The 26,063-nt window shown below is 37.0% G+C and overlaps 3 protein-coding genes across 8 annotated transcripts in view; 1 reads left to right on the top strand and 2 right to left on the bottom strand.

The window, feature by feature from the left end:
* Nucleotides 1-75: 75 nt before the first annotated feature.
* Nucleotides 76-2,746, bottom strand: LOC143152386 (BTB/POZ domain-containing protein 1). Of its 2 annotated transcripts, none has more exons than XM_076322432.1 (5): nt 2,326-2,746; nt 1,219-2,210; nt 882-1,145; nt 635-805; nt 76-545 (listed from the first exon to the last, which is right to left on the bottom strand). In XM_076322432.1, the coding sequence occupies exons 2-5, from the start codon at nt 2,110-2,112 to the stop codon at nt 381-383; spliced, it is 1,494 nt and encodes a 497-aa protein (XP_076178547.1). In that variant the 5' UTR covers nt 2,113-2,210; nt 2,326-2,746; the 3' UTR covers nt 76-380. The 2 variants fall into 2 exon arrangements, with proteins under 2 accessions (XP_076178547.1, XP_076178546.1); XM_076322431.1 differs by having other exon boundaries at nt 79-545; nt 882-1,148; nt 2,326-2,739.
* Rock2 (Rho-associated, coiled-coil containing protein kinase 2) lies at nt 2,648-18,228 on the top strand. 3 transcript variants are annotated; one of them, XR_012993560.1, is made up of 12 exons: nt 2,648-3,141; nt 4,041-4,366; nt 4,841-5,001; nt 5,083-5,421; nt 5,513-6,646; nt 6,740-7,040; nt 7,582-7,997; nt 10,131-10,772; nt 10,848-11,258; nt 11,334-11,550; nt 11,889-12,193; nt 14,354-18,228. XR_012993560.1 is itself a non-coding variant. In XM_076322426.1 (12 exons), the coding sequence occupies exons 2-12, from the start codon at nt 4,186-4,188 to the stop codon at nt 14,439-14,441; spliced, it is 4,113 nt and encodes a 1,370-aa protein (XP_076178541.1). In that variant the 5' UTR covers nt 2,648-3,141; nt 4,041-4,185; the 3' UTR covers nt 14,442-18,228. The 3 variants fall into 3 exon arrangements, 2 of the variants coding, with proteins under 2 accessions (XP_076178541.1, XP_076178542.1); XM_076322426.1 differs by having other exon boundaries at nt 11,889-12,111; XM_076322427.1 differs by lacking the exon at nt 2,648-3,141 and adding an exon at nt 3,934-3,948 and having other exon boundaries at nt 11,889-12,111.
* The window catches only part of Schip1 (Schwannomin interacting protein 1), a 50,616-nt gene continuing 42,377 nt past the window's right edge, over nt 17,825-26,063 (bottom strand). For 2 of the 3 annotated variants that reach the window (XM_076322428.1, XM_076322429.1), the window contains exon 11: nt 17,825-24,108. In XM_076322428.1, coding sequence (XP_076178543.1) covers nt 23,931-24,108 — 178 coding nt within the window. In that variant the 3' untranslated portion in view covers nt 17,825-23,930. The remainder of the gene's footprint in view (nt 24,109-26,063) is intronic. The other variant, XM_076322430.1, reaches the window with a different exon arrangement.

The following is a 26,063-nucleotide window of genomic DNA, read 5'->3' as shown; positions in this document are numbered from 1 at the left end:
ATTGTAACAGAAATAATTTTAGAGGGAGAAACAAAAGTACATATGATATAAATATGCAATGTAAGTTTTAATAAAGACAAACTATTAAATCCAGGCATTTGTCCTCTTTTGTACTACAAATGTTAATATTTTTATATAAATTAAAAAAAGTTTGTTTTATACAGGACTAACTTTCTTTATAATTAGGACCAATGAGTATAATTTTGTACAGCCCTAAAATTTAATTTAAACTTTTTTATAAAGGATAGCACCAATATAATTTAAAAAATAAAATAATATACAATAGAAGAAAGTAGACTTTCGTCTTATCACAAATTTAAGATACATATTTAAATTTCTTTCATATAAGTCAATTTTATTGTTGGTAATATATGCCAACATTAATGATATTTAAAAACTATAGATCGAATAAGACCATCTCGCACACTATCTGCACTGTTACCAATACCAAATGAAAAAAATACAGAATCACAGGCCATATTTTGAGTACAAACTCCCACTGGATACCAACCAACTTTGTTAAAAACAACACCTACTCGATAAACCTATAGCCGAAAAAAGAATAGAAACAACTTGAGAGACTATGTCAAAATTAATATTGTGCAAAGTTTAAAAGGACTATTTGAACATATACCTTATTTCTCTGAATTGAAACAGGTCGATTAAATGTAATTTCCACAAGAGTATTAACATTTACTTTTGTTGTAAAATGTGTATAAGTTAATCGAGTACCATCAGAATCAAGAAGATGAGCATATAAAATTTCAGTGTATGTATTAAAATGAACATAATTCAGCATATTAACCTGTAATAAGTAAATAATATGTAGCAACTAATACCAAATGAAATCCAATTAAATTTAACTGATATATGCTACTTACTGCACCAGGAATTTGTGTAGGTACTTGTACACCTAGTATACAAATATTTTTGTCTACGCTAAAAGTAACAGATGAGTCCAATGTATTTGTATTGAGACAATTTGTTTGTTGAATTATTGATCTCAAACAATATAGAGGTCCATCATCCGGGATATTTTTCTTCTGTGTAAATTTCTGTGATGGATTGCATATGGGTACATTTTCCAAATCTTTGTCTATTGATGAGATTTTGTAGCATCGTTGTATACCATCTATTCGTCTATACTTCTAAGAAATAAAAATCCATATAGGTTACTATAAACCCAAAATCTAACCTATGAACATTTTTGCAACTTACAGATTTAGAATCTTTGGTTGCAGTTGGAGTTTTTAATGGTTTAACTCTGCTGTGTATACTAGTTGAAAATCCTTCAGGCATAGGTTCTTTATTTCCTGTACACAATATATTCATAAGAATTGCAAAAGCTTCATCTTTAGTAAGCAAAAGTGACATTCCTGGTCCTTCTGCAAAATCCTGGGGGCTTAAACTTAAAAATCTAATTTTCAATAAAGCATTTCCAATTACAGATTTTAAAGATTTTCCATCATTCATATCAAGAGATTTTCTTGCACATTCGGCTTTTGCCCAACATTCAACAGCATAAAATAGTTCAATTTCAGAATTTATTTGCAAATGTTCTTGTTCTAGCACAGTTAGTAGTGTTCCTAATTCAATATCTTTCCAACTAGATTCTCTTAAAACATCATATGTTCTTGTGCAAATAATTTGGAGACATTTTTCCATAAGCACAGGTTCTTCGAACAACTTAGCAAATTCATAAGCTCTACAGGCTTTTTTTGGTGATAAATCAGACCACAGATATTTTGTACATTCTTCTACCAGTGAAGGAAGCATATATTTTTTGGCACAATAACATAATTCACAAGCTAGCTCAAAAGAACCCAAATCAACTCGATCTGTGTATATATATTCTAACAGAGCTTTAAAAGCTTCTGGTTGAACATCTGGAATTGATATTGGATCATTTTTTTCTGCTATGCCTCCAAAAAACATAGCTTCAAAAACAGGACTGGACATTGCCAAGAATAATTTGTGTCCCTTTAGTGTTTGTTGATGAGGTTCTTGCCCAACAATAAAATTGCAGTCGGACCATTGTCCTGTTTCCAATAGATATTGGCCTCGTTCTGAGAGATTTTGTTTGTTGATCTGCCAATCACAAGGCAGACCCATTTTCACAGAATTCGGAATATGAAATTAATTTAGATTCACACAATTACACGATGATTGAAATTGCAACGATGAAGGCAAGGAATAGAAGAAGCCAATCCCTTAAAATATAAGACTTTCATAGAAAAAGGTATAAAAGAACAAAGTACTATAAATGAAGGTGTAAATATCTCAAAAGTAATATATTGACGCATTTAGTTTGATGACCATACATACCTATCTCTCTGCGATATGTGTTATCGCTATAAATACAAAATATGACATAAACGATGCCAAAAAAAATCCGTAGAACAGTCCAATGAGCATCAAAATACGCGCGGGAAAACTAAGGATTTTTCTATATTACAGAACTGTGTAGCACATTATACGAATTTCGATTATGCAGATCACTCAGAATTCCACTTCTGAAGACGATTTTTCTGTTAATTAAAGAAATACCGAATAACAAGCAGATTGCACAAGTATAGAAACCCGCATCTCGTTCAATGCGTGGAATGCTACGCCATCTTGGTTATTCCCGCACTCCATTACATCGTTTTCCCAAAGTCGTTGATACTCCGTCTCAACGACTTTAACGTAGTTTTCGGTAATACGCGCGGAACTTTCTAAGTTTGATCCGATTCAAATAAATGTACATACATTGAAAAAGGGTGATCTATATGTTGCTAATTTCGAAACAACGAACATTCGAATGGTGTAGGGTACAGTGCAGATAACCAAAATATACTCGAAGATGTTAGTATATTTCAAAATCGAACAATGTGAGAGTTCGTGTCTGGAATAGGTGCCAGTTTTCTTTAACAAAGACTGGAAGTTCTCCATCATCATTGTATATAAATCGAAAGACAAACCGAACGATTTAAGTTTTCCGCGGATTTTTCATTGGCTTTGATGACCGTTGTGAATTTTCTCAATGGCGCATGCACGGCTCAGCTGTGTGCAATCGCGACCAATTTACGTAGAAAAATAATGTATTTTATAGTATTTTTATCCAATTAGACGGAGTACTGGACACGGTATTCGTGATATTAGGTACGTTAAAGTGAATTTTCTTTTGACATTAATTAACCGATCTTAGAAAATACGGAATCTGTAGAAAATCTTTTGTGACGGGTTCAAGAGCACCTGCATGGAATCCACCTTAGCTCTACGAACTTCCTGACAGACTTATTCGGCTTGTCAGTTCGTAAACTTTTCACTTTCTATTTAAATATCGAGATGCAGAAATACTATTTAGCTTTGATTTTGTTTAATAGTTTTCGTGACTCGTATTCTTGCCATCAAAATTCTTTCAACGAAAGTGACAAGACGAGTTAGTAAAGTTTTGTTTGCGACTTGATGTTCAATTTGAAGTGAAAAGTATTTAAATAAATATTATTTGAAAGATTCTACTTTTTACAATAATTCAGTAATCATTGTTTCTTAATGACGGTTTTTTATATATAAATCATTTTGAGTCATCATATATTGTGTATTGTAGTGTGCAACAAATTTTTTACATTTACCAAGTACAATTTCGTTTTGTTTGGTGCATTTGTATTTTTTTTCTTTGTGTAAAAAGTGAGAATGAAAGTGACAATTCTATTGAACTTTCACTGTAAGTATTTTTAATACAGTGTTTATTTACTTTTTTTATACTTTACATTTTTTCTTATTTTTATAATGTATAAATATAAACATATGCTATAGATTAGTAATTAGATTATTTTAAACTGACCATAAATATCATTTACTTAGCAATGCATGTTGTCTTCGGTGATTACTATCTAGTAAAACAATGTTGGGCTTTTATTTTGATTTTACAAAGCAATATGAAAATAATTCTACTATTATTTTTATGTAATAGTTTTGTAATAATTTAGTACATGTATAGCCCATATAAATATTTTTATGGTAAAAGTTAATACAATCAGAATTTTTTATTATTTTAGGAAACATGGATTGCCCATCCAGTATTGCAACAGTGCATAAATTGTGCTCACATTGCATGTAGCCTTTTATTTTGCATTGCTTTTGATGCATGAAGAGGAACAATACATTTTTGAGGCAAATTATTCTTAGCTTCTAATAGGAGAAATGGATGCAGTACGAGATGAGGACAGGCGCAGGCGCCTGAGGGTGCTGGAAGAGCGTATAAAAGATCCAAGAAGTGTTACAAATATTGACTGCCTATTGGATACAGTTCAAGCTCTGGTGGCAGATTGTGATCATCCCAGTGTAAAACGCATGAAAAATATAGAAGCATATATGAATAGATGTAAGTATTTAATTTTACTTATTAATATAGAGAATGCTCACAACTAAATGTTCTATTGAATGAAAAAACTACAAAGGAATAACAATTTCAATTCTATATTTATAAAGCATATACTTTTAGTAAAATTATTTTTCGTAATAATTTTTTTAAAGTTAAATATGTAATTTCTTAATTTGGTAACTATTAAAGTATATTTATTTAAAATATTATATCCTTACTATTTTTTAACAAAAAGAATATAAATTAATGTTGTAACAGAAGTACTGAAATATGCTTAGAAATAATATGCAATATTATAAAGATATGTATAATATTAATATATACAATATTATGATGTTTCAAATATTAATTTAAATTTTTTCAAAAGTACTTTACAGTATAAAACAAAAATTTGAGTACATTCGCTGAGCTAATCCAATGACTATATTCATTTTCTAAGAAATACTTAATAAAAATACATATTTATGCTTTCAGATGACTCAGTGGCTCAAGATATTTGTAAAATGCGAATGCGTATGGATGACTTCACTCTAATAAAAGTGATAGGTCGTGGGGCATTTGGAGAAGTACAGTTGGTACGTCATAAGTCTACACAAAAAGTATATGCCATGAAATTACTCAGTAAATTTGAAATGGTAAGAAGTATATGTAATTTTTAATAATGAGTTGTATCTTTGTATGATATACTTCCTTTCTCACGTTTGTCTTTTTTATAGATTAAGCGATCAGATTCAGCTTTTTTTTGGGAAGAACGTGATATAATGGCACATGCCAATTCCCAATGGATAGTTCAACTTCATTTTGCATTTCAAGATCAAAAATATCTTTATATGGTGATGGATTACATGCCAGGCGGTGATTTAGTAAACTTAATGTCAAATTATGATGTGCCAGAAAAATGGGCAAAGTTTTATTGTGCGGAAGTGGTACTTGCATTAGATGCAATACACCTTATGGGATTTGTTCACAGAGATGTAAAACCAGATAATATGTTACTTGATAAGCATGGTCATTTAAAACTCGCAGATTTTGGCACTTGTATGAGAATGGATGTTGTATGTATAGTTCTTATATTATTCATTACAAAACTTATGAAATGAAATAATACAAAATGAAAATATTGAATTGTTGTACTACACTTTTTAGGACGGACTTGTTCGTTCTGATACAGCAGTAGGTACACCTGATTACATATCACCTGAGGTACTTCAGTCTCAAGGTGGTGAAGGTGTATATGGAAGGGAATGCGATTGGTGGTCAGTTGGTGTATTTTTGTATGAAATGCTTGTTGGTGACACTCCTTTTTACGCAGATTCATTAGTTGGAACATATTCAAAGATTATGGATCATAGAAATTCATTACACTTTCCACAAGAAGTTGATATTTCTCATTCTGCCAAGAATTTGATATGTGGTTTTCTAACAGATCGAACTAAACGTTTAGGAAGAAATGGTGTAGATGAAATAAAGAGTCACCCTTTCTTCAAAAATGATCAGTGGACTTTTGAAAATTTACGAGAATGTGTGCCACCAGTAGTACCAGAACTTTCTGGTGACGATGATACTAGTAATTTTGATGATGTTGATAAAGAAGATGGACCAGAGGAGAGTTTTCCAGTACCAAAAGCATTTTCTGGCAATCATTTACCTTTTATTGGCTTCACATATTCAGGAGATTATCAATTAATGGCTTCTAGTGGCAAAGAATCAGTAGATGGATTAGAAAATCATATCAATAATGGTACAAGTGATGATATTAAAATTTCTCAATTAGAAAATTTATTGGACAGAGAAAGAAGACAAGTAGAATCCTTAGAATCGAGACAAAAAGCTTTAACGACGCAGTTAGAAGCTATGACACGCCGGGAAACTGAATTGCGCGAAGAAATAGGTAGGGCGGATAAAGAATTGACTTTGCTGAGACACAATTACAAGGAAGCACAACGTAGGGTAGAACATGAGACAGAATCACGCAGAAAGGCCGAGTCACTATTTGTAGAATTAAAAAAGAAGTTTGATGAAGAGCAGACAAAAAGAGCGCGCGATGCGAGCAATTCTCAACAAACTTCTGAACGTGTCACAACTTTAGAAAAACAAATTAAAGAAATGCAATCAAAATTGGAAAGAGAAGCGGAAGCTGTAACGAGGTTACGAAAACAAGCTACAGAGATTACCGTGGCTCGTCAAGCTGCAGAACAAATGGCAAATGAGTTACAAGTAGCAAGAGCACAGTTGCAGGCGCAACGAGATAATTTGCAGCAGGAAGTGGCAACATTACAAGTATATATTTATGTTTTAGATAAATTATTATTAAATGAAATATAAGTTTCAAATGGTGTCTTTATATGCATTTCTTATTTCTTTCTTTTGTAGGGGCAATTATCGAAGGAGCGTAGTTCTCGATCACAGGCATCGTCATTAACTGTTGAATTGGAAACCCGTCTCTCTGCACTTCATCTTGAACTTGAACATAGTCGCGAGAAAGAGGAAAAAGCGATCTTGGATAATAGGCAATTAACTGAAAGAATTTCGGCATTGGAAAAAGAAGCTGCTAGTTTGACTCTTGAATTAAAAGCTGCACAAGCTAGGTATAATCAAGAAGTGGTAGCCCATCAAGAAACGGAACGTTCACGTATATTATCAAAAGAGGAAGCTAATTTGGAAGTTGTTAAAGGTAATATTATTTCATTTAAATTAAGTAATTTTAATATTATATTCTTGATAAGTCACACATTTTTATTCTAATATGCATAACAGGGCGAAAGAATAAAATATTTGAAGGTAATGTACACTAGTTTTTATAAATTCATGTTCTGTTACGCTGTTTTTATGCATTTATTCTAAATAGCTATAAAAGGATATTTTGTTGTTTTTTCAATAATTTTTTTAATTTTTTAATATAAAGTACAATATACTATATTGTACGTTATAATATGTTTAAATACTGTTAAGTAATGACATAAATTTCAATGTGTTACCGAGACTCTGATTTTTGCAAATTATGTTGCACCCATGTACGTACATATTATACAGTTATATTATATTTTTATTTCTATCTCGTTTCATCACTAATCGTAATTTTTCAAATTTCCTGCTACCCGTGCTTAATGGTATTTCTGTTTACGTATGTACATTAATGTACTTCAATTTGTAAATTCGATATTAATTGTCAAAGACATAATAATTATGCTCATGCATTAATTTAATATTAACAGCACTACAAGCAAAACTAAACGAGGAGAAAAGTGGAAGACAACGTGCTGAATTGCTTGCACAAGAGAAGGAACGGCAAACTTCTATGCTCTCTGTGGATTATCGTCAGATACAGCAGCGATTACAGAAACTGGAGGGTGAGCATAGGCAAGAGGTAGAAAAGGTAAAAGTATTACAGGGTCAGGTAGAACAGGAACAGCAGAAAAGAAACGTTCTGCAGACTGAATTGGCACAGCAGTCATCTGAAGCAGGACGACTACGTGCTAGGGAACAGCAGTTAGTCGGTGAGGTTGCTCAGCTACGAGAAGCCAAACGTCAAATTGAAGAAGAATTACATCATTTGAAAACTCAGAGAAATGTGGATCAGTTGCAAACAAAGGAATTACAAGAACAGTTGGAAGCAGAAGCATACTTTTCGGTAAGTTTGCACTTTAAGGGGGAAACCACTGTGACGACTGAAAATAAAGGCTATTTTCGAAGATATTTTTGAGGCTAATTGAGCATTTTTTTTTTTAAATCTTTAATAGTTTCAGAAAACACATTCAATGAACTACTTTCTCCTAAAATTGTATATAAAAATATTAATGATTATAGCCTCAATGATAATCAGCCTAAGAGGTTTCTAAAAAACCCTTGTTCCTCTCGTCTTGCCTCATCCGTTTTTTACAAAACGGGCAGATGTGTAATTTTTTATTGCGACATTCGAAACGAAAAAGTATTCCATTTTCTTAAATTATGAGACAGTTGTTTTGGATGCACGTATGGATTAGAAAAATAGAATTTGTTATAAAATGAGGGATCTTTAAAGAAAAAATATCGAGAGTTAGTGAAAAAATCATTTTTTTTTAACATTATGTAGAAACTATCCAATACGACTGAATGCGCGACTGAAAAGAATGTTATTAAGAATTACTATTATCAAAAATTTCAGGTAAATTAACCAAGCGATCTGTCCAGTTTGGAAAACATAGTTTTAGGAAAAACACGTTCAAAATTTTGTAACAATGCATTTATGAAATAACGTTGATGTTTTAAAACTTAGCAAAAAGCATCTATTCCAGAGCCTTAAAACATATCTTCTTTATCAAAATCATCATCATCCATTTTATTTATAGCTCCTTTTTTTTTTCAGTCGAGTGTCACGCGTCGCTGTTTTCGTTTTTTGCTTATTGTTAGCAATGGAAACACAAAGGATGTCCTACTTTTCTCGATATGCTGTTGTCTATGGTTTAATTTTGATTTTGAGAAATTCGATTGTTTGCTACAATTTTGAATAATCGTCGTTAAATACATACTGTAGCTTCACTCGATGTAGTTTTGGAGGCAAATTTTCAAGTGAGAGTGTCGAAGCTCCCGTTATTATTTTGAGTGAAAGGTGTTTAGGTACGTCTGATTAATAGTTCTATCTTACTCGAATCTTCATAAATGGATGTAATGTCAGTGATTATTTAATCGACATTCTTATGTGTGATGCGCGTTATAAGAATATCGTGTTATAGGAGGATTCTCACAATTTTTCTAATGTTCTCTTTTTGAGAGAATTGAATGTACATAGTTTATGCATTTCTTTTTTCGTACATTTCGGTTGAATGAATTTAATTATTCCTTTGTATGTTTTAGCTTCATTCTCATTCTGATAAGGAGACTATGAGGAATGGTACGACTTTTCTTTTTACGTAGAGAAAATCTTTCAAAGATTTCCCCGATCCCTTTGGGTGGTGTTAAGGGGAATGTGGGATTCTCCGTACACGGAACAAAAATGGGATGTCGACCTCACTCACTAAAATTCTCGTGTTAACCATCCTCGTACGATTTCGAGGGGAGGGGTGGGGGGCACCAGGAATTATCAGCGGCATAACGTCCAATATTCTTCTCTCCGTACCTCATCTCATAGCAGGGCCACACTGCTTCGTTGCCACTTTTCTCGTGAACCCTAATCGCAATCGCTTGCAGCTCCTACGATTGCCCCCGGCGACAGGGGGACAAAAGGGTGACTCATCACAGCTGGCGCAGTCCTTATGTTTGCATTTTCGGGGGAAGTAAAATTCTACGATTCGCCCACAAGAAAACGACCCCTTCCCCCTGTTCTCCCAGGGGGCGGAAGCGTGAGGCGAGGAATTAAGGAGGCTGTATATTTCCGCGACTTTTGCACAAGTTTAGATCAAATTTCATACTTTATCCAAATATTCTTCCTTTACACTTCTTATCGTTTTAGATATACGTTTAGATACGTATTATTATTATTGGTATGAAAAATTCTACTACACTCGTAATAACCAAGGAGTTTTGAACGAACGTCCTGCTATAAAAATGGCAATTCTGAAGGATTACGCTACATCCACTAAAATGTCTCTAATATTGATATTTTTGTAAATTTTACTTTAATATTTTAAGAACACGTTTCTAAAACTTCAAACATTGACAAGAGATAATACAAATTTTTTATTTTTTCAAATCATCACAGTGGTTTCTCTCTTTAAGTTGTTAATCTTGAGAAGATTATTATTTTTCTTCAATATTGTTCTAATTAATTTTGTTTTCTTATTTACAGACTCTTTATAAAACCCAGACACAAGAACTTCGAGAAGAGCTTGAGGAAAAAATACGGTTACAACAAGAGTTAGAAGAAGAACGTAGTTCTTTAGTCCATCAGTTACAATTATCGTTAGCTAGAGGAGATAGTGAAGCTTTAGCAAGATCAATAGCTGAAGAAACTTTGGCCGATGTGGAAAAAGATCGAACAATGAAAGAATTAGAGTATAAAGATGGAGTAGCCAGACACGAGCAAGAATTAAATGCAAAGGAACAAATTATAAATCGATTTAAAGACAGTGAAGGTGAACTTAAGAAGAGTGTTGATCAATACTTTAAGGAAAAGGAAGATTTAAGTAAGCGGCTTAAAGAATTGCAAGAACAACTTACTAAAGCACAATCTAATGCCGAAGAAATAGAAAAACTTAGTAGTAAATTGAAAACTGAGCAACTGTTGAAACAGCAAGCGGTTAATAAGTTAGCAGAGATCATGAACAGAAAAGATTTATCTTCAAGTGGTAAAACTAAGAACAAAGCATCTGCAGCGGATCTAAGAAAGAAAGAGAAAGATTGTAGGCGTTTGCAACAGGAGCTTACTCAAGAGAGGGAAAAATACGGACAGTTGGCAGCTAAATGGCAAAAGGATTTGCAAGATCTACAAGTAAACAAAATACTATTATTATTAAATTTCACAAAATACATGAACAGTTTTTTTAATATTAATCTATTTTTACAGGCACAATTGGTAGAAGAAAATCAAGCGAAATTGAGGTTACAAATGGAGCTTGACTCGAAGGATTCAGAGATAGAAACGTTGCAAATGAAGATCGCTTCGTTGAACTCAGAAACTGCAAGCGTTTCATCCGTAGAAAATGACGGGGAAGATTCTGTTTTATCGGAACATGGTACGATGAGATTGGAAGGCTGGTTAAATGTGCCAAATAAACAAAACATTAAAAGGCACGGATGGAAGAAGCAATACGTTGTTGTCTCTTCAAAGAAGATAATATTTTACAATAGCGAAAACGATAAACTAAACGCGGATCCAGTTTTAATATTGGATCTAAATAAAGTCTTCCACGTTAGATCTGTTACTCAGGGTGATGTCATCCGAGCCGATGCCAAAGATATTCCGAGAATTTTCCAGGTAATCAGCACATACAGTAATAAATTCTGTAATTACAAAACGAGAAACTCAACTTCATCTTCTTTCCGTTTATAGTTACTGTACGCTGGTGAAGGTGAAGCAAGGCGTCCTGGTGACGAAGGAAATACACTGCCCGGAGTGGAACTGCCCCAACTTACAGATAAACCAGGCACACAATCATTAAAAGGCCACGAATTCATTTCAATATCGTATCATATGCCGACAACTTGCGAGGTATGCTCAAAGCAATTGTGGCATATGTTCCGACCGCCACCGGCTCTTGAGTGTCGAAGTAAGTACGATAGAATGGCACGAATAATACTTTGGTTACTGGAATTTTTACTCGTCGCTAGTGATATTTATTGACCTTTAACATTCGTTTGGTTTATGGACTAGTATTGCTTTTATAGCAGAATAAAGTTTAAAATATTTAAAATATTACTTTAAGTAGTGGATTCCAAAGCAGACGCATACAAAATAGTAGGAATTAAAATAAATTATTACATTTACCATTTTCAAGGTTTATCTTATCCAGTTTCGTTTGCTTCCATATCATTCAAAAATAAGAATTTTAAAACGATTTTCACAAAGTAACGTTTACGTATTATTAAATTGTCATACTTCGTACAGGGTGTCGCATAAAAGTGCATAAGGAGCATTTGGATAAGAAGGAGGATGCCATAGCGCCGTGTAAATTACACTATGATCCGAACAGCGCCCGTGAACTATTAATTCTGGCTGGTAGTCCTGATGAGCAGAAGTACTGGGTCGCAAGACTGTCTAGACGTGTACAAAAATGTGGCTACAAGGCGAACTCGCACGTCGACGGCACGGGGCAGCGTGTCTCGCCAAGGTAGCGTAGCCGTGCGACTCAACGTAACCGGAGACTAAGTAGTTCTCTTGTATTGTGGCATCGCATGATTGGGTGTAGCGAGGTTAGAGTCGTTTGATTTTTCTTGCTCTCCCATTTCCCTACACAAAATCGACGCTCGATTTTCTTATTGAATATTAGAACGTAAAGAAGACACGATACTGATACTATAGTACATGTAGTAGATGTGTATTTTTATCAGGTTTGTAGCGGGACCCTGATATTTTGTTGCCACATAGTATTGCTCGGATATCCGAAACGGATTTTATTTCGTTCGGGGTATTATTCATATATTCTAACGTTAAATCGTTTCATATGCCGGATGCTATCAAACGGTACAAGTTTAACAAGAAAAAAAGACTTATAAATGAAATAAGGTATAACATATTACTTTATTTTAAATTCGAATGTAAAAATCGCAACTATTCCACGTTTTCAATAATATTTCCAGGAAATATGTTGTTGTTGCTAACCTAGGTAATCGCGGGTAATTACACTTCTACTTATTTTCAAATACAGTTTTCTTTGAAAAATACATAAATCATTCTGCATTTGTATAAAAATCAGTTTTATAATTTAACCACTTTATTGCAAAACAAATTTCTTAATTTGGATTTCAATTCTTCTTGGTAATAATTGTACTGGATGTATTTAACTTAATTAAATTTATTCTCAAAATTCAAAAAAGTCATGGATGTCCGAGCAACTCGTATGTGATAAAAAATTGTCGAGATTTGATTCGAACTGAACCGTATTGAATAATTTTTGTCTTGACTGAAACCAAAACCGAACTGATCGCTTTCCGATTTGAACCAAGTCGAATGATCACGATCTGATTTGAATTGAACCGAGTATTTATTTAACCGAAGCGAACCAATCCGATTATTTCCCGATCTGCGCTATATGTTTAGGGTACTCACACACATCTGGTTTTCAATACGTTCTATTGACAAGAGAGAAAAACAAAAAGAAAGTTCAATTGCCAATTATATTTTATATTTAATCATTTGAAATGCACAATTATTTTTAATCGAATATTGTAAAAACATTTTAGATAAGCATGCACAAGCATGTCACGTGATTATTTTACTTTCAATATTATTGAAATGACTGAGAATTTTAAATTAATTTTTTATATTGAAGATTATATTTTTAATCTACATATTTGTACTATAATTGAGGATTTGTTGTTGAAATTTGTTTGATTTTATTTCAAAATCGATTGGTACGTTGCTACTCGATGTAACTCCGTTTAAATGATTTTGTGGCAATTTTAATGTAAAAGACATTACTTTTTAGGAACTGATAATTTATTATTTTACTTGTGACAATTGTTTAGCGTTGTAAAAGTTTACAATATAGTTAAACGGATTACTAATGCGGCAATTTTGCTTAAACTTTTTGTATTATTCTTCAGAATATATTTTATATGTGTATATATATATACATACATACATACATATATATATATATATATATATATATATGTTGTTTACCTTTTTGAAAATTTTAAGTTACTCCATCAGATGGTGATACAGTTTTTAATCGATTCAGTTGAATCTTTATATTTAAAATTCGAAAGTTTTAACAATGAAATCGATAATACGAGTAATAATTAATCGATATTTTGTTGCTTCCGCTATCTAAAATGAGTTTCGTGTCTCATAGTAAATGAACTTGCATAGCTTTCCGTGTGTTGTTTTTTTTTATCGGTAAATTGCATGTTAACGATTAAGAAACATAACATGTCGAGCAATAAGATGTTTTTCTATTTTGCACGGTAAATATCGAATTTCATATCATTAAAACTTCATTTACGAGGATTACTTTCTAGTGCACACTCTTCTTTCGCAATTATTTCTGCATTACCGTTTTCATTTGGAAAAAAAAAAACAAAAAAAAAAAAATTGAAAATCGCTTCAATCCGCGAGCGTTATTAATAACTATTTTTTCTATCTGAAAATTTGAAAAGTAATCCCTGTAAATCTATTTAGGAATCGAGAAGTCACAAGTTTCGATGCTTTTTTTATTGAAATGGGGCTTTAAATATCTATTCCTATATCTTTCACGGATAAAAACCGCTGTTGCGCTTTTGGAGCTTATCTTTCTTTCACATTAGTCCACACACTTGACGTTTCGATACTATTTGCGATCAACCAAGCTGCACAATCATTTCGTATCGCGTGTCGAGTTTTATCGATAGCGATTTGTTATTTTTTTTCAGAGAGTCTACAAGATCCACCTTGAAGCCATATTTATCGGTGCAACAACGATCCGCGACTTTACCAGCGAATGCCAGCATGGGCAAGTGACCTTAGCTAGCATCGACAATACCTGGTTGGAATTCGTTACTTCGACGTCCTTCCTAACGATCAGTTGAACGAGTACATTAGATTAGTTGCTCGGGCACATCGGCCCGATCGAGATTTAAATGCGCAGACGTTCCACGGAGTTTCGACGACGCCGATGGAACTTGAATATGGGTTTCGTGTGTCTTCAAAGCATTTGGTCCGATTTAAATTAAATTAGCACGAAATAATTGAGCGGGAACGCTTGGTATAATACTGTCACTCGTATCGATTGTCATTTGATCAGCTAGCTCGTTAGTCGCATCGTATACTACTATCACGTACAGGATGTTCGCCTCGTCGTAGTTCGATCGAAATCAATTGGCTGCTCAAGGTCACGGAACAGTCGTCACCGCTATATCGTTTGGCTGTTCCGTCGTGCTGGCATAGTGTGGAAGCGGAATTCGTGTTCGATGTTATTTATGGTTAGAGAAGTGGCCTTGAACGGCCAATCGAGTCCGATGCGATTACAGTATCCAGGGATTGTTTTGTGAACGGGATAAGACGAAAGATACAAGGAAGAAAGTTTTCATTGTCCCTTGCAAGGAATACGACGTTGGGGCTTAAATTTCGATCTACGAAGATGACTTTAATTCTTACTTTAATGGAGAGTTGCAATGGAAAATCTTGATTGCACGGTACAAAAGTGGCCGTTAAAACAAATGCAACAAGAGACAATGTTCATGGTCGCGCGAGGTTTGAAACGAAGGACAATAAGAAAGATGCGATACATATCCGAAATTGGGAATCCGTTAACACGTTGAAAACGAAAGATGTCTTTAAGGATCGCTGTTCGAAATTGTTACCTATCTATGCCGGTGTATCTAATTACTAGATTACCGATTTATTCGATTACACGCGTTGGTTACAGAATTTGTCGAATCTTTTTTAAAATTGATCCTCTTCGCGTTAAGCAAGATTGCGGCCCTAGAACTTTACACAAATCTCGTTTCTACTATATATCGGATTTTTCTTATTGTCGATTTTGTGCCTGACCTCGTATGACCTTGGAATATCATTGCACCGTTTATCGTTAAAAGAAAAGTTGCAGCTTTCCGTTAAAAAAGAAGATATAAGATCGTCTTTGGGATAAAAGAATCTCTCATCAATTTTGAAAATTGACTCGAACCGTCGTATCGCTTACAAAGAGTGGCGAAACATTTTGTAGGTTTCTTTTCGTCGAACGTTCATTCGAGTATTCAACGTTGAACGTTCAACGAGAAAAGCGTAGTGACATTTGCAAGAGATATCGTTAACTCGAACATCCTCTGTACGATGAAGTATCTCGATGAATAACTGATTACTGTTGTAAAAGCTCGGAATGCTGTGCGATGGAAGCGTTAGGAAAATAGCTTCGCAATTTTAACGAGCGGAAGGGTGCAGCTGTTATTTACAAGTCGTTGATAATAATGTTTACAAACGAAAATAGGAGTTGTAACGAATTAAGAACGTGGCCCGTGTTCCTCGGACTCGCCAGACTGCACACGGTATCGTTTCGGCACGCGAGTTATGTCGATAATCTGCGTAGCGTTTCCAGGATCACCGTGTTGTTTTAGAAATGTTTTTCACGAGAGAACGAATCGAGTTTTTATAGTGATTTTTTTCGTAGACGCTTAAATACGATTTCCCCTTTGTACATACATTCACGAGAACTGTTTTTCAGTCGGTAGCGGCTCGTTCGTTACTTTTGGAACGATCGCGTAAAGAAGTCGGCGGACACCTTGACGCTCTTTAATACTTTGGATGCTACGGGCGATTATAAGCGTTCAGTCGATGAATTGCGTGCGGTGAACGCCTGAGCGGCGTTTTACGACCATGGCTGAGAAACGTGCGTAAACGGCACGCGCTTAAGCGTATCAATTTCGAAGCGATGGACATCGAAAGGGTTAAAGGGAAACGTCATTCGGTTCTTTGGCGGTTATTTAAACGCGCGCTTTGAAAACACGTAATATTCTGTATTTACTACGCCAGATCGATAGTATTATTATTTTTATACGTTTCGAGATTAAAGTATTTAAAGTGCCGCGTTGAAAGGGAGGGGGGTGGTGAGGGTGAGATCGACCCGTGCATAGAAGAACGCGCGATCGCGATGTTTCTCTTTTTAGCGTAAGAGATCCGCGTCGCGTGTACTAGAAGCTGATAATGCGTCGATCGGCGTGTGCGTAGAACGCTGAACATTGAAAGTATTTTATCGTGAATTTACCAATAGCGTATATTGATCGATCTTTAAAACTCGCGAAAGTCTTCGATTCCTTGGATACGTTCGGTTACCGTCCGAACAAAGGAAGGAACTCTTGTCCATATTCTCGTGCAATCCACTTCCTGGCAATCGTTATCGTTTTCGTTTTATTTCTTTTTTTTTTTTTTTTTTGCCCCCAAGTTTTTTAATTTCCGGAACGTTTCAACGTTCACTGTTCGAAGACTTTCGAGACGTTGGCGAAGGTTCGAGGGGTGTTTCGTACACGGTAAATTCTCGTCCCCATTGCCATGTATTCGTTAGAACGTAAAAACGCGGATCGGGACGCAAATTGGACGAGTCGTGAAACGGTGAACGGTAAGGAACAGCGCCACGAACGAGCTTGATTGTATAGTAGAGATTAATATTTACAGTTGTAACTTAAGAATTTTTAATACGATGTACGATATTCGCTATTATCATGGAAAGAGGAAAACGCGCATAATCGAGAGGCTTAGGTGTTTCGTTGTGTCGGTGCCGAGTGAGATCCGCGTGCGAAAGGCATTGATCAATAGGTAAATGAAAAACAAAACTGTAACGAGCGTAGAGAACGTATTATTAATCGTCGTCGCCGCTTGTGTTCTTACCACGGTACCTTAGCGACGTGTCGATCACGTTGCTCTGGGACGAGCGGAAAACGAAATTTCTTCTCGGATGTTGACTCGTCTCCTCCTCTTCCTCCTCCACCACCACCACCACCACTACCACCCTCACCCCTTCCCTCCCCTCTCATCCGCCCTCTCTGTAGGTCGCTACGTGTTCCCGCGTGAGACGTCTTTTTAAATGGTGCTCCCTACCCCAGACCCCCATCCTCCCCTCCCACAGCCCTGCTTCCCCCCTGTCCCTCTTTCCTTTTGGTTCTCGAGGAAAGGGAGCTTCCGGAAGCTGAAAGAAAGCTCGGTACGCGGACGTCGTTCTTCGGTTTAACAGATAAGCTGCGCGAGCTAAATGTACGAATCGATCATGAAAATAGGAACACCATTTCGACTATTTGCCCCGTGCCTTCTTCCCCGTTCTGGCTCCCTCCGTTTGGACTTTTCCCGGCGGCGGGCTGGAAAATAAATTGACAATGCGAGATAACGAAAGAGACAGAAGCAAGAAGAAGCGGAAGAACTTGTTAGAGCATATTTTATTATTGTTTAGTTATTTACAATCTGTATATTATTAATTAATATTACGATTAAAGTATTTTGTAGATAATAACGCGAGTCTAGACGTTTCCACCATCGCCGTACGATGAATTGAATTTCGTCGGATCGGGTACCACAGATTTGTCGCGATCTCTTTTATCCGGCGACCTCTCCTGCACGAAGGGGCCTCGATCGATAATTTTACCTTTATATATTTATAATACTAACGGTAAGACAATACACAAAACAGAGCCAACGCTCGACTGCCATTCATTTCCGTTTTGTTTCGCAACGAACGCACCCATCTCGAGGACCTGTTACAGATAATTGTAGAAGTACAAAAGGCTCTAAGCGATCATTTTGATTAAATGTTTTTATTGTTAGAGATATACCGTACTCTACTCGACCTATACACGCATCTAGCGAATACCGAATACAGTGATATTTTCACCTCTATTTTATACGTATTCTCCTTCTCGTTTTTTCTTCTTTTTTTTTTTCTCTCCCCGCCCCTGTCCCCCCGTTTTTTCTTTTTCGACTTTATCTCTCGTTTCTTCGTAATCGATTTAAGTACAAAACGGTAGCCCGTACGATTCGCAATTTTTCCTACGTCCGAATCTAATATTTAATTTTCGTCTGTAATCGAAGTCCCGAGATCGAATGTTTCGCGTGAAACGAATATCCGATACTTTTCTTCGGCAGAAGGTGCGAACAATTTAACATCGGGTCTGAATCTAAGAGCATCCCACGACTGTAGATTTTGTAATAAACTTTGAAAAATTGTTCTCGAGGATCTTGAACCGCAACGAACCGATTCCAACGGCGGCTATCGTTCGATGCAAATTACTTTCTTCCGCATTGTTTACGAGCACAGCTTCGAGAGAAAGAGAAGAGCAAAAATAATTAAAAAAAAAGAAAAAGAAAAAGAGAGAAAAAAAACCTTCGTGTTCGATGTGCGATGTTGTTGCGTGTGTTGTCCGTTTTTGGAACTTCCAAGAATACTCGATCTCTAATTAGAATGCGATCGATGGTTAATTAGCGGCTCTTGCTCGTTTACAATGCATCGACGAGCCGAGGTGATGTCTCGAATTAATGAAAGGGTCCTCTTTGCATAGCGGGTTGCGTGTCGACGACCTTTTAATTATTTCCTGAGATCGACGATCTAATCGCCTCTCTCTTCCCCTTCACGAACAATCGTGCGACGCGGATGAAAAGACCGTTGCACACAACGCTTTGTTGTTTTTGGGCGCTGGCGTGCTGGACTTATAAACCTTTTGTACAAATGTATACACTAATAATACACTTACAGAATCTTTTTGCTTTTACACAATACCTAAAAGACTACGTTTTCCTCCGTGAAATTGTATAAAATGGAAAAATTCAACGAATAAAATTCACTTTTGGATTTTTACTTGAATCCTGATAATAAGCGATCATTCCGCGTTTACTATTTTTAACATGGAAAATTGTTACGTTCCGTTCGTTTTGATTCGGTTGTGTCGTTTGGATTGGAAAACGTTTTGCTTTTGTAAGTCTGAGAAATAAGTCTGGAATAGGATAATAATATTAGTCCGACAGTATCTAACGGGTGAATAATTTCGCATGTTTCTCAGAGATCAAACGTTCTGTCGTTTATTTGCCATTTCATCGCTTATAACTTTGTATCTTCGTTAAGTGATTCGGACAAAGGGAGCGCAAATATGAAATTAAGGGTCTTCGGAATTCGATACTTGTGTATATATATACATTTTGCCTCGTTTTTAATAAACTCGCTGTACCTGGTAGATCCTTAAGTATGAATACATGGAAATCAGTACATGAATACTTTTATGCAAAACTCGAGTAATCTGTTTCAAGTACACGAATGTAGTATATAATATATATATACTTTTGATTACCTTTGCTAAGTCTAAGTTGTTTTAATGGGCGGTCGATAAAGAAATTTTACTTCGAATCGTTTAATCAGTCCGTTTTCCCTATTCGAATACATTTTTATGGCTAGTTCGCGAACTGTTCGTTACTTTTTTTCGTTTGTTTTGTTTCTTTTTGCGTACTCGATCGTTCCTGTGCTCGATCTCTGGATATGTAGTTCGTTCTTCGTTCTCTTCCGTCATTGCGATTCACGCCGATGCATTTACAGAGGGCTGAGCAAGAACTGTTTCATCCGAAATTGATTTCTTCCTCGTGCCAAGCAATTAAATAGACGAAAATTTCAAACGATCCTAAATACTTTACTAAACGAATTATTAAATAAGTACGATCACAAAGTTGAATAACCATTACTACAATATAAATAGAGTATTTAAATAAGACGTTCGTATTTGTTAGCATTGCATTAAGATATAAAAGGAATGTACTCGTTTCTTTGGTGATATTACGTGAGTAACTATCGATAAATATACGCATTAATTTTCGTTAAATATAAATAGAACGATGATGTTTGCTTACATCGGATGGATTTCCTTTCTTTCTAAAAATCATTCGATTCGTTTTTAAATACATTTCGTTACTATACGATTAGTAACTAATTTCAAATGCCAGTAGTTCCTCGAGTTATCATACATAGAGGGAACCAATGGGGCAAACCCGACGAAAGTCGAGACCAATGTGAGAGAACTTTGCGAACACTGTCGACTTCGCGAGTACTCGAAGAAGTTTTTCATTTCTGTTCAAGTTTACGCGAAATTGTGTACGTAATACACGAAACGATCGAACGACATCGTACCCCAGCGTGAAGGTGTTTTTACAAAACGATACGTGTATGTACAAACGATCGAAGCCGCTTACGTAACAATTTTTCGCATTGTCGACGATTATCTTCCACGGTTCTATTCGTCCACGTTTCAATGAAACGTATTTCGTTTCCTCGAACGATTAAATTGTAAGCTTGGAACGCAGATATTTGGAGAAAAGAAAAGAGAGAAAACAGTGTCGATGGATCGATAGAAAAAAAAGTAATACAATCCTGAATCTGTATTTCTAAATGTTTCGTAATACGTAAGACGATATATACGTAATTGTACCACGCAATATGAAAAGAAAAATCCTACTTGGCGGCATTCTGCGTTATTCACGCGTGTACGTTGCACAGCTGACCTTAAATCCTTCGAGTTTGCGTGCGTGTGAATGGCAATGAATAATATAACAAAATACACGATCAACGTTGCTTATTCCGCTTTTGTTTACGAAACAAACGACGCGTGCTGTCATTGACGAACCACCCCGTTTAATTGAACACGACGAATCGATCGATTGCGAAAAAACGAACGGCTTTTACGATCGTCTTTCTCCCGTTTTATCTCCCATTTGTTCATTTCTTTTTCACGAATAGGTAGAGTCACTTGTTTCGTTCTCTTCTCGCGAAGGAGAAATTTCAAATTTCTGTGCAGGTAAAAAGGTTACTGAAAATGTACAAGTCTCGAGGATCAATCCAACGCTGTGTCAACTGTTTCCGATCTCTTCGCTTTATTAGCACGACAAAACAAACAGAGGTTTACGCAACATGCAGCAACCGAGATTTTATTCGCGTATATGTATGTACATAAGGGGTCTGTCCAGTTCCGGGAATCGATTACTCGGTTTGCACTTTCTTCGAGTTCTCAAATCCTAACAACGAAATTGTAAAGCAATTCCGGTGGCGTTCGAAACGCGGAGAAAATTACGGAACTTCGAACCGAGCTTTCCGCGTATTCTGAAATGCAACGGTGCGTATCTACTTAGAACTTTGAAGTCGTCTCTCGAAAAGAAATTTGCCAAGATTCAATACCGCGGTGGCAAACCACTCGAAATTTAACACGCGCGTAAATTAACGATCCCTCTACCGTCCATACTGAAATCAATTTTATGTACACGAAGATTGTTTTCATCGTTTGAAAAAAATCGCAGAATTCTGTAGAAAATCGAAATTTTTAGAGGGTCGTATATTTCTTAAGAAATGTAAGTTGTTTTAAAGACCGGTCATTCGATCGGTCACGGTAGAAATAGGTGATCTGGATTATCGGCAGATTTAGTGTTAATTCACGGTTCGTTTATTTGTTTCGGTACGAGTAACGATCGCAAATCATATCGATTGAGAATCATTTCGCGAAAATCGTTTCATCGCGCGAAAATGATCGCGTTGACCGCGAGAACAAATTCTATTTTATACCCTGTGCGCAGCAATGTACAAACTTCGACGCAAAATCGATCGTTCGTACTCGAAAGGATTCCGGTGGTTTATCGTAACGTGTTACGTTCCACGTTGGAACGATTTTTGGTTATTTTCCCGTTCAGGTCGTCCGGGCCGTATACTCCTCACATTATTACGATAGTTTTGCATTCGATTAAATATTGAACGGCTTATAATAGTCATAGTGAAAAAATACAATTAGTAAGAAAAGGGTGCAGAGTTTGAGATGCATTGGACAACGAAGCGAAAAATGTAATTTTTAACGTCACGTATTTCTTTACACTCGAAGAAGCGTATTACGATGAATTTTGTACACGATTTGAACGGAAAATTCAGCGCGGTGCTTCGTTTCAATTCGCGTACGAGTTTCGAAACCACGTTCAGTGGTTTTCCTTTCTAATCTTAAAATTATTGAATTCTTAGGACTGGGAACTGGGCAGACTCCTTGAAAAGGTGTTAACGCTTTTATCATCGCCGAGTCAATTCCTGTCGCAATGATCCACTTTCGTTCTCAAAGACCTCTAGATCGCGCGTCGACGTCGTTCCGTCGCGATCTTTCGACTCGATACGTTACACAACGACAGGGGTAAATCGTCCCGCTGGCAAATTACCCAGACCGCCCGGTGAGCCGATTTGCCCCGACTGGAAGACGTCGAGAGAAAGAGAAACGTCTTCGACTAGGGAGAACAAAGAACCCGGTTCTATTGGCGACGGAGAAACACGTGCAGCAGACTCACTGGCCATGCCACGGCGTTCGCTTATTTACAACATAGAGAAGAGATCTGCCTACCGTTTAACGCTATCATATAAAGGCGATACACTCGGGGAACACATGCATGCATGGCCGCAAGATATAACCAGAGCGGATCGGGAGGGGAGGATCGGACGTGCAGGCTACTCCCAAAACGTTTCACCAAACCTCGTTCGAATTCGTACCCAAATCGCTCCCGATGAGAACCGTCAACCGATCGTAGACGTCCGCGAATCAATTTCGAGTCCCTCGAATTCGCGCGTCGAACGAGCCATTCCAGGTAGGCCTCTCGAGGAAAGAGACAAAGTAACGTCCGTCGCAACGTCTTGGTCACCGATAAGCAATCTGTCCACGGATACCTCCGAACGAGGAAATCCGAAAGCTGAAGGCCCGACGAGTGTTCTTCTATATTTACATCCCGTTCGTCTCGTACTCGAACAACGTCAAATAGCGTCCGTACGATTTGTTCCAACATCGAAACGTGATCTCGTCGACGCGCGATTCTCCGTGTTGGTGACTCGTGGAGAAAGTGTTGTTCGCGGTCTTTCGACGATTTTTGGTCAGGCTCGGCCAAATGTTCCGGATACGCTCTGCATAGACAGGGAGACGAACACGGGACTGTCCCGAGGGGAACTATCCTCGGGGATAGGTTACTTGCTCGTTGCTACTTGCCCGGCTACGTACGTACGTATATTATACTTTCACTTGGTAACGACGAAGCTGTAAAAACTTTGGAAATTCTGACAAAATCTCTTCCTTCTCGCGCAGGTGTCACCGGAGAAACGGAAGGAAGATTCGTGACGATTCGTCGAACCACCAACCGGAGGAGCGAAAACGATGGTATTCTTGTTTTAGTCTTTCCCCGTGAAACGGGAGGACTATCGTTTTTATCTGAAAAGATCGTGTTCGCCTTCCTTGGGGTAGAATATTCTTTTTCAAACGCTCGGTTTGCTTCGAGAAAGAAAGAGGAAGTGGGAGAGATAGATAGATAGATAGATAGATAGAGAGAGAGAGAAAGAAGGTCCGAGCGCGGTTCTCGGTTTAACGAATCCACGACTCGTCGACCTCGTCTTCGAGGCGATTTACCCTACGTATCGCGTCTTCCTGGTGCTGTGTGCTTCCTGCCGCTTTAATTTCCGACGAGACTGCGCAGTCTCGCGGCCAGGCATTATTTTCTCACCAGGGAGACCAGCCCGCGGTGCGTTAGCTTCGGCTTCGTGGACGACTTGTTCTGCGCGGATGTTGTTTGCTGATGGCTTCTGTTTGCTGTTTGTTGCTCCCTCGCGTTCTGTTTCTTCTTCAGGGACTCCTGCTTGGCACCTCTGTGCATGCGAACGCAGCAGAAGCTGTTTATTAGCGCGACAGGCCGGAAAATATAACGTTCGTCATAGTTTGTCTCGGAATAGGTATTGTTAAGAAAGGAGCAGCTATGAAGAAAAACTATGAACGATGTAAGCCGAGTACTGAAGCTCTACTATAGTCGGGACGGAATCGACTAGTCGCTCAAGGTCATCGAACAGCTATTCCCACCGGTCTGTTTCTCGTTTGTAGCGTGGTCAACGAAAGAATTTTTACTTTCTGCTCCTACTGTCTCGCGCGTTTGTAACGAAGTGTCTGATCGTCGATCAAGGAATCGACAAGGATTGGTACTAGCGTGACCAGATTTTATTTCTTAAATCGTTGACTGAGAGCAGTGAGAGAAGATATCACCGTGGAGACCCTGCCCTCCTTCGCTCATTGGTGTAGAAGGCACTAGAGTGGGAGAAGGTGGCGAATAGCATCGCGATTCTAATGCCTTAGACACACGATGCACGAAGGAAGGGGACCACCCCCACCGTACTACTTTCTCCCACTCCTCCCAGTTAGCGATTTAAAGAATAAAATCTGGCCACGCTGATTAAATTTATTCTAAGTCTTTTGAAAATTATTTAACTTAAAAATTGACCAATACTATTAACGTGGAAACTTTTCTTAAAATTATTTGAACCAATAATTTTATAATTCCTTACCGATCCCCACCGATTTAAATGGAATTTGGTAAGTTTACAGGTCCACGCGTACGATAATCGTAACCGTAGAATTCTAGCCATAGATGACAAAGTGGTTATGAAAAAAGTAAGTATTAGGCTGTTCGGAGAGTCATTTCGTTTTCCAAAATGGAGAATATATAATTTAATAAAATGTTTATACACTTTAAAAAAATCGTGTTTCATTTTCGCCAAAAAAAAAAAAAACGAAATGACTCTCCGAACAACCCGATATAATGTTTGGAACAACCGTTTAGTATATTCAAGTACTATAGCAGAGCGTCTAAAGCAACCAACAAGAAGACGTGTTACTAGTCAGTGATACTTTGGTACGAGATATTTGTAACGTACACATATGTTTTTATTGTTTCTACGACGAATTTCATCCAAATTTCTACGCTTGTCGTTATACCACAGTTACAGTTGGTTGCAACGTTCTGCTGGTCGAATAAATGTCCTCGACTAAGCAGTTTTTTCAAACTTTATACTCATTTTTTTCACAACCGGTTTGTCGTGAACGGCTACATTCTGTACGTTGTTTACGTGAACCTGTAAGTGTGTCAAATTTCATTCAAATCGGTGAAGATCGGTACTGACACTTCTTTTGCAAGATATCGAGTTTTTCGTTAACTCCACCACAGTCTGCGAGTTCGAAGACACTCGCTTTACTCGACTTTCAAATAGGGAGGTTAATTAGTATTGCGTAAAAATGGGAGACGCTTTTCCTGTGATTTACAATCGACAGAGTGGCCTTGAGGGTTAATCGAAGTCTCTCCGATTATAGCGTTGCTAAACGCAAAACAAAGTTAAAAAGACATTGTTCACACCTTAAGCAAGCTGGAACATAATTTATTAGTGGCGGAGACTCTTGTATCGTTAATAGAGGCATATTAAACAAAAGCACGTGCGTGCTGTAAAATCAGATCGGAGAGCCGGAGAACAGTGTTGCGTGCATAAAAACGCGAGGACGTGGTTAACACGGTTTGTTATTTAAATAATTTACACGATGCGATAACGGATGTTACGACAGAGAACAAAAAAGATCGAGAGAAGAAAACTATAAAGAGATGGACAGCGTCGCCGTGCGCAACAAAGTTTACCGTGCGTTAATGTTTCGGTTAGAAAACGAATCGTGGTTTCCACAGCGATCGAAAGTTAATTTTATTCGTTATCGATCGATTCGTTGCGTTCCGAACGATTCAACGTGCTCGAAGATTAGCCTCGACCATCGATCCCGATCCGAGAAAGAAAAGGAAATCTTCGCGAGCTGCAGC

This window comes from Ptiloglossa arizonensis, chromosome 10 (genome assembly GCF_051014685.1).
Source record: "Ptiloglossa arizonensis isolate GNS036 chromosome 10, iyPtiAriz1_principal, whole genome shotgun sequence".
In the NCBI taxonomy this organism is placed as follows: Eukaryota; Metazoa; Arthropoda; class Insecta; order Hymenoptera; family Colletidae; genus Ptiloglossa; species Ptiloglossa arizonensis.
This window is presented reverse-complemented; position numbering and strand designations above follow the sequence as displayed.